The following is an 8,286-nucleotide window of genomic DNA, read 5'->3' as shown; positions in this document are numbered from 1 at the left end:
TGAAAATTTTAAAAAAAATGGACTTAGTTGATTAATGGGCATGCATGTTTCTTTGTGTGACATTTAGATTATTGGGTTACCTTGTGTGTGGAATTATAGCAGGGAGACTAGTATGTTGACAATTCTGATGTCATGTGTTGTGAGGTCTTGTAGATATATTCTCTAGTTGTGTATGTCATCTAGAACTTGTCTCGTTAGTCGTGCCTGCATTCTGAAGATAAGTGAAGCTGTGAAATGATCTTAGGCCTTGTTTGTGTTAGGAACCCCTATTTAGCCTAAATATAAGGCTACCCATAGATTAATATCCCTTGTTAGCCATTTTGAGCCTTAAAACCTATTCTTTGACTAGCCATGATAAGCCGATACCCGTTCTGAATATCCATCTCTTTTGCACCAGGTCCCTCCTTGGCACTAAAATAATAAGATTGAGGCTAAAAGCCTAAGTTAGGGGTGATGGTAGAATAAGGGGAACATGAGGCGTAAGCCTAAAGTGGGGTAGAAGTGAATTGCCTAGTAAAAGATATCGGTGTGGTAAGTGTAAAGGAGAAAAACAGAAAACAAAAAGGAAAAAAAATTATATAGAAGTAGAATAGCAATAAAACTGCACCGAGGCAATAAAAAAAAAGGGAAGAAAACAGAAGGCGAAAAGGGTAAAAGAAAAGAATAAGATATAGTGTTCAAGGAGGGTGAGTCACAGTTATCCAAATATATCTATCATACCCATCCCCTAGCCTACATTACAACTTTGAAAAGTCCTAGTGTGATCACAGCCGAACTGTCCAAAGTCGAGGGCACTGAAAATAAGGGCAAGCTTATGGTATTTGCATACTTAGCCAGAGAATTTCGTTGTGAGTGTGAGTGTTTCTCTTCTCCTTTGTCTTTTGTCCCATTCTGTGTGTACATATATGTTGGGACATTCTTTGGTCTTTGTGAGGGCATGAGAATTTGTTAAGTGACTGGTTTCCCGTGAGTCTTGATTCGTGTGCGCTATGATTTCTTTGATAACTAGATGTCATAAATTGAAACCTCATTGTTAGTTGCAACGAGTCCTTGATTGGTTTGTCTTTAGTGGGGGGAGAGTCATTGTAATACACATGATATGCCAGAAGTTAATTGTCACAACCACTGTAGACAGTTTTACTTTGTAATATCGAGACATTTGTAGATTGAGTCTGTTAGTTGACTTGCTTGAGGACAAGCAAAGACTTTAATTGGGGGTGTTGATGTGCCGTGAAATTATGGCACATCTAATGCTTTTTAACTCTAAGTTTTACTTGTTTTCGATCAAGTTTGTGTAGTTTGATGTGTTTTGTGTGTTGTGCAGGTATTTCGAAGTTAGACTACTCGGGAAGCGAAAAAATGAGGAAAGTAAGCAATCTGATCTGATAAGCATAAGGACGGACCGTCAACATGCTCAACGGTCCGTCAAGTTGCCTCGACGATAAGTTTCTGCAAAGTGACAAATCATTAGATCATCATCAGATCGTCGACTTGCACCATCGATATGATCGACGGTCCGTCGAAGTGCTTCGACGGTGGAGTTCCTACAGAGTGAAAAAGAATGTTCAGATCGTCATTATGGTCGTCGAACATGTCGACGACCGTCGAAGTGCAACGACGACCCATCGAAGTGCAAGTCGAGCTGGAACAGGACTGGATTGATTATTCCGAGTTTGACTTGTATAAATACCTGTTTAGGTTTTATTTTTCAGACATCTGGAGTTTTAGACTTGTAGTAATTACTTTTGAGTTGTTATTGCTTTTGAAGATTTTCCAGACAATTACATTCATTACTTTCAAGTTTTATTCGTAAGTTCAATACAAAATTCAATTATGCAATCTTCAATCTTTTATTGTTTTCTTGTTGCCATGAGTAGCTAAACACTTTTACTAAGGTCGTGAACCCAAGGATGGATGTGTTGTGATTGGGGATCGTGAAAGATATATGCATAATGGATTGTTAGGGTTTATTTGTTCTTCGTTTTCATCATATAGTTAGTGGTTGCAAACATTAGCTAACGTCATAAACTTTAGTTTATTTGGGAAAATGGCTAGGGTTAGGTAAAAACAAATAACAAGAACTCAAGGCTTTAAACCTTGTTTAATAAATTCACTTAGGAATAAGAGGAATTTACTTGGCATAATTAACCGTTCTTCATGCATACTTTCTTATCTTTGGAAAAAGCATAGAAAGAAATAATTTTTTCTTATTGGGAAATAGTTCAGATTCACATAGAGGTTTAGTGCATCCATACATACGATCCATTAGAAGTATATCAAGATCGATACCTATGATCATACATTTTATCTGACGGGGACACAACCTTGATTCTTTTTACCCATATATTTACAACCTTAAAATTCTAGTCACTTTAAATTAGTCCACACACCAAAACAACTATAAAACCCTTTTTCTGGAATACATCAGGACCGCAAGATTAGTATAATACTTGTTTAGTAAACTTTCATACCATATTCTCTGTGGGATTCGACCTCAACCTCGTTGGGTTACTATATTTGACATCGTCCGCTTTACGCTATTAAAAGTGTAAATTTGAGCATATCAAGAGGTCGGGCACTCGTCACGACTCCTCAGTTTGGGGCGTGACAAGAATCAGCTGCCTTGATCCTTCCTTAGCCAAAAGATGTGCAACTTTGTTCCCTTCTCTAAAATTGTGTCGAACCACTGGGTTCCCCATCATTTGCATTAACAACTCGCAGTCATATAAAATAGAGTTGTAAATGAGGATATTCTTTTCAAGGAGCTGAAGAACCTCCATCGAGTCAATTTCAATTTCCACCGGTAACAAGTCTTGATCCAGTGTCAGTTGTAGGCCAAATTTGTAAAGTTCAACTTTCTATTCCTTTTTAAGTGCTACATTGGGTTTTTAATGTATTCCCAAAATTTGTGTATAATTTTAAGGTTAGCTATATAACACCCAATAATCCTCGGAACTCTTCAAGTTATCAAGAAATTACAACCACAAATTTAAAAAAAAAAAAAAGTTGATATAAGTAGATAATGTTGATTCACAAAAAGAAAAAAGAAAAAAGTAAAAGAGGAGATTTTGGTCGAATAATTGTGAAACGAACGGATTGATTGATGGAAGAGGGTCGGATCGATTTGGGTCTGAGAGCATAAAATAAAATAATGAACAAAAGACCCCTCTTTTTTGGTCTTGTATAGGAGTGTTATAACACATGCCAAGTTCTAACTTGTTTATTTTACCAATTGAAGATAAAAATATTCGGAAAAAATAAGTTTCGGGGGTCATAGGACCAGTTAATAGGTCAGGTGTGATCTTATGCCTTATCCCACGATGTAACTAATAAAAAGAACCCCAACGTAAAGCTGCATAACTGACATACATTGACAAAGATTGGAACAAGAATGACTAGTTTATTAGGAGGCCACTTTTATAGACTTACAAAAGATTTGCAATTAATTAAGGAAACGCTCCTTGCTTATTTATTTCGGCTCATCACCTCACCATTTCTGCAATTTGGAAAGTAATTAGCAGCATTTGTATAGAATTGCTGAGTTATTGCTGATTTGGTCCTACTTAGGAGTCCAATCCCACAAATATAATAAATTTATTCAACTATAGTAATGCATCATTAAGAAAAATAAATGTAAATGATCTCTCCAACTATGGTAATGCATTATGAAGAAATTGACATATTTCAGATTTACTTTTATATTTCACCTGATTTTCATGCTGGACTGGCTGTGTTTCTGTTTCACCTCCTTAAAGCCTTTCTCCTTTCAGAGATCCTAATATTAGTAATAAATGCTGCTGGTTATTATAACTTGTGACACCTGTGGTCCATCAGTCTGAATCCTTTTTATCCTGATTTAGAGTAATATCCATTTTATCTCTAAAAATTTCCTGATTTGCATGTAGTGCTAATAGTATTTCTTTTGCAAGATATATATATCGAATAGTCAGGTCTTTTTCTTCAAAGCATCAGAACATCTGAGTCATGTCCAGGTAAGTTTTGATAACTAACAAGTATCATTTTGTCAAATGATATGGTATACAGTAGTAATAATGATGAATGCATTTAGGAAAATGCAAAGGTGGAAAAAGGGAGAGAGCAATAAGGATCATGCTGAGGGACCACCTTCCAGCACAAGGGCAAGTATCAAGAGAAAGTTCAATGAAGTTGGAGATAATTGTAATTCTGTTTCAACTAAACTTGGGGGTGTTGCGAAGGTTAGGTTTTGTACTAGTCACTATTATGTTGCTGTTTCTTTGGGCAATTAAACTTGACTTCCTTTTGCTAAATGTTTTGCAGGACAAGGACAGCGCACCCCACGAAAATTCATCCAAGTGCAAAAGTAAGTCTATTTTCCAAAGAGCAGATATGTTATGCATTTAACATCTCAATTTGGAGGAGCAACAATGTTTCACGTTAAAATTGCGTTTATGGATGGTTTTGTTTGTCAACAACCACTGTATTGAAAAGTTTGAAATAGTCCGATGTGATCTTGCTTGTTAGTTTTTATTTAAAAGCATCAACTTCAAGTTTTAATTCATACTTGGGATTCTACCAATTCTATCAGGTAAACCGACCAAGTTGCCAGAAAAACGTTTACTAGAACTTATTCTCGACGTGCTGCAAAGGTCAGCATGCCTCCTCAAATATGATTTTCTTCAGTATTCTCCTCTCAATATTAAGTTTACAATAAGGAATACAGTAAACGAATATTTCACATCTTACTACTCCGTTGGTGTGTTTTTCAATTTTGATGTTAGGAGGGACACCCATGAAATATTTGCAGAACCAGTTGATCCCTTTGAGGTTTGGTCTTATGATTGACTTCACTTCTTGAAGGTCATTTCTTCATCCGACTAAAATTTGATACATCTCCTGTTTCTTATAAGGTCGAAGACTATTATGAAATCATTAAAGAGCCTATGGATTTTGGTACAATGAGGGCTAAGCTTCATGAAGGAATGTATCAAAATCTTGAACAGTTTGAGGTCTGCTTTTCCCCTAAATTGACATTTCTCTCGTTACATCACTTTTTTAATCATCTTTTGTTCTTTTACACTTGATTGGCATTTATGTTTACTTTCTTATCTGAGTATTAGGATAATCTTTTACACCTTTTCTTGTTCTTTTTCTCTTCCTTTCTCTTGCTATTTCCAGATGTACTCTGATCAACTATATGTGTTATTTTGATGATCATGGATTAAGAAATAAGACCTTTGGTCTGAATAATCTGAGAGTACTTGAAGATGTGCAGCTCTCAGTTCTAAAGTCAGAACTCTATTGTGCTTGTAGCTTAATCATCTTTTGAAACTCATGATTCTGCAGCATGATGCATTTCTGATTCCAAAAAATGCGATGCATTTCAACGCCTCCGGTACTGTCTATTTCAGACAGGTATATTGATACAATCCTTAAAGCATTTGCCTAAGTCTCAACAATTTGATTTCTAAAAGTATCACGAGGACCAACAATTTCTAACAAATTCTAATGATTTACAGGCTCGTGCTATATATGAACTAGCTAAGAATGTATTTCATGTCCTAAAAACTAATCCCGGAAACTTAGAAGTGGAATTTCCGGTGACTAGACGAAGATCGATGAGGAGATTGCAGAATGAGGCCACGGATATAAGACACTCTCGAGATGTTGTACCAGATGGTTCCCGTAATGTTTCTTCCAAAAACATCAGACTTGGTCCAAGTGTTCCATCAACATTTAGGAGAAGCAGCAAAGAAACACCTTCATTAACCACCAATGCTACTGCTCCTATTGACAGTGCATTCTTGTTAGGTAAGACACTTGTGCTGTCTGACATTTATGTATGCGTCTCTTTGATTATCAGTTAGCCGCAAAAGTTATACTCTTGAGAAGTATTCAGATTGGAAAAGTAGGTAGTATAATTCTGATTCCTTGTTATTCACTGAATTTAAACAGGTAATAGACATGGTCAAAGGTTGTCTTCTCTTGATGCTGGTCATCGTTCTACATATGAATCTTTCAGGCCTTCGCCTTACCATGAGACTAGCTCATTTATGTGTAACAAGAATCCCCAGTTACTAATTCTTGTAAGTTATTCTCTCCAGCCCAAATCACAGAAATTCGTCCCCTTTGACGTGCAGTTTATTAGGAAAGTATTTTTTCTGTCATGTATTTTGTACTAAGCTACAGCATACAAGAAAAAAATATAAGTGCATTACAAAAATATTTGATTTTGTCATTTGCAGAACAGGAATGCTAGTTACAGAGAGAGCTTGATGTCATTTGCAAAAGATTTAGGACCAATAGCACAAATGGTTGCCAACCGGAAACTGCAAGTGAACCATTCATTTCTTCCCTATCACATAACTACAAGTCTAAACAATGCAGTTGATCAGCCTCCAACGTGCTTGGGATTCGCTGCCTTTGCTACAGTACAAAGTCAATCTAATACTGAAGTATCAACCTCATCCCAGAAACCGTCTAGTCCTGTTCGAGGATTTGGCTCATTGCTCAAAAGCACCAGTGATAAGATTGATCTGACTAATGCTGCAAAGGGAGATGAGACTTGCAAAATAGCTGGCATGAGCAGTCAGAAAGACCCCCTTCCTCGTACAGAAAATTCAGAGAAGAAAAGTACATCAATTTTGTGGTACAAAAGGAATGTTCATAAAGTAACAGAAGTAGCGGCCAAGAAAACTCAAAATGGTAGCGAGAGAAGAGAGAATAAGTTGGGCACTCAGATCTCTACTAATGGGACATCTGGAGATATAAAGAAACTTGGCAAAAAAAGTGCTAAGGTGGAAGCAATCAAAGCTCTGCCAGTTGTACTAGCTCTAGAGCAACCTCGTTCAAGTCTATCTGAGTTGAAGTGGAGAAACAAGAAGAGTTCCAATCCCACATCACGTATCACACGATCACAAAACAAGATTGTAGAGTCCAATGTCACTGGGACTATTCCAGATCAAACCAAAAATAACGGCTTTGGATCAAAGCACAAAAACAAAGAAGCTATTTGTGATCAAAACAACAATGTTGGTAGCAGCAGCAACAGAAGTTTTGTTGAGCCAATGAGCCAATCTTTGGAGTTGAAACTGAACAACACGATTCCTGTAGTGCCATCTCCAGCAAGAGCTAGCTCCAGGTTCATTTTTGATATGCCATTCTTGAAAGCTCAGCTAAATAAAATGAATCCAGTAGGGAAAAATGACATGTCACAGGTATCAAGAGATAACATGGAGAGGTCCTTGTATGGTCGGGGAAGTTATAATAAGATGGGAAGGGAAGTAAATCCATCAGTGTCTCTACAGGACAAACCAAACACTCCGCAGACCATGCCGTCTTTTATTTACAATAATCAATCATCATACTGTTCATTATTAGCTCCATTAGACACTGACTTGGCCCTTCAGCTCTGAGTTAGCCTGAACAAATGCTGTTAATTTCTCCGAAATAGATTGGTTGCTGGATGCTCTTCTATCATATAAAACTTATACATTGAATTTAAAATATCCTCTGAGCAAGCTGATTGAGTTGATCCTTATAACAACTTAAAATTATTGGATACTTTATAAGCCAAGCCTCTCTACTTTCCTGTTTCAGTTAGTATCATTTAGTGTTTTGTTGGTCTTTAATGTGCAAGGTGAAGGATCGAAAGACAAAGTGACACATATCATATGATTGATCAGTCTTCATGAATAAGTGAAGTTAACTTCAGAAAAGATGGGATGGCTAAAGAAAAGAAGGGTCATCAATTCATGACAAACTAGTAGCGCATTTTTACACAAGGAACGTGACCTTTTAAGTTAAAAGCTAAAAACAATAGTACATTCAAATGAGCGTGAGTACAGAAATGAAAACAAAACAAAGGTAGATTCAGAATACCATTTTGATTGTATACTAACAAGAACAGATTTATAAGTCTCTGCAGAAAAAGAAATTATTCCTGAAACATAGAATTTTTTTTAGGACAACATGAAATAAAAATAAGAAAGTTAGTTGGAATAAAAAGTACTCTAAATAGCGTGGAATGAACATCAGTAATACTTTCACCAACTTTCATTCATGGTCTTGTCTCCTGGAACGTAAAGTTTGACATCATTGCTCCAGCAAGTTCGGGAAATCATACCAATATACCATAATAATAGTTGCTAACACAAGTGAATATATGAAGAATACGTAAATCTATATAGTTAAATAATGAAAATTCTAATTGAAGGTTATATGTGTGGTCTGCACTTTAACGACATTTATATCTAAAAAATACTAAAAGAAATAAAGGAAAATGGTTAAATTTGTCCAATACTATCT

General features: G+C 36.2%; 1 protein-coding gene across 1 annotated transcript; it reads left to right on the top strand.

Annotated features, from left to right (window-relative positions):
- Window positions 1-4,037: 4,037 nt before the first annotated feature.
- LOC132631238 (uncharacterized) lies at window positions 4,038-7,421 on the top strand. The gene is made up of 9 exons (XM_060346838.1): window positions 4,038-4,217; window positions 4,300-4,342; window positions 4,568-4,628; window positions 4,761-4,806; window positions 4,890-4,988; window positions 5,326-5,394; window positions 5,499-5,790; window positions 5,935-6,065; window positions 6,225-7,421. The coding sequence occupies exons 1-9, from the start codon at window positions 4,053-4,055 to the stop codon at window positions 7,392-7,394; spliced, it is 2,076 nt and encodes a 691-aa protein (XP_060202821.1). The 5' UTR covers window positions 4,038-4,052; the 3' UTR covers window positions 7,395-7,421.
- The last annotated feature ends 865 nt before the right edge of the window (window positions 7,422-8,286 follow it).

This window comes from Lycium barbarum, chromosome 3 (genome assembly GCF_019175385.1).
Source record: "Lycium barbarum isolate Lr01 chromosome 3, ASM1917538v2, whole genome shotgun sequence".
Classification (NCBI taxonomy): domain Eukaryota; kingdom Viridiplantae; phylum Streptophyta; class Magnoliopsida; order Solanales; family Solanaceae; genus Lycium; species Lycium barbarum.
Note: the sequence above shows the minus strand (reverse complement) of the source record. Positions and strands in the feature narration are given on the sequence as shown.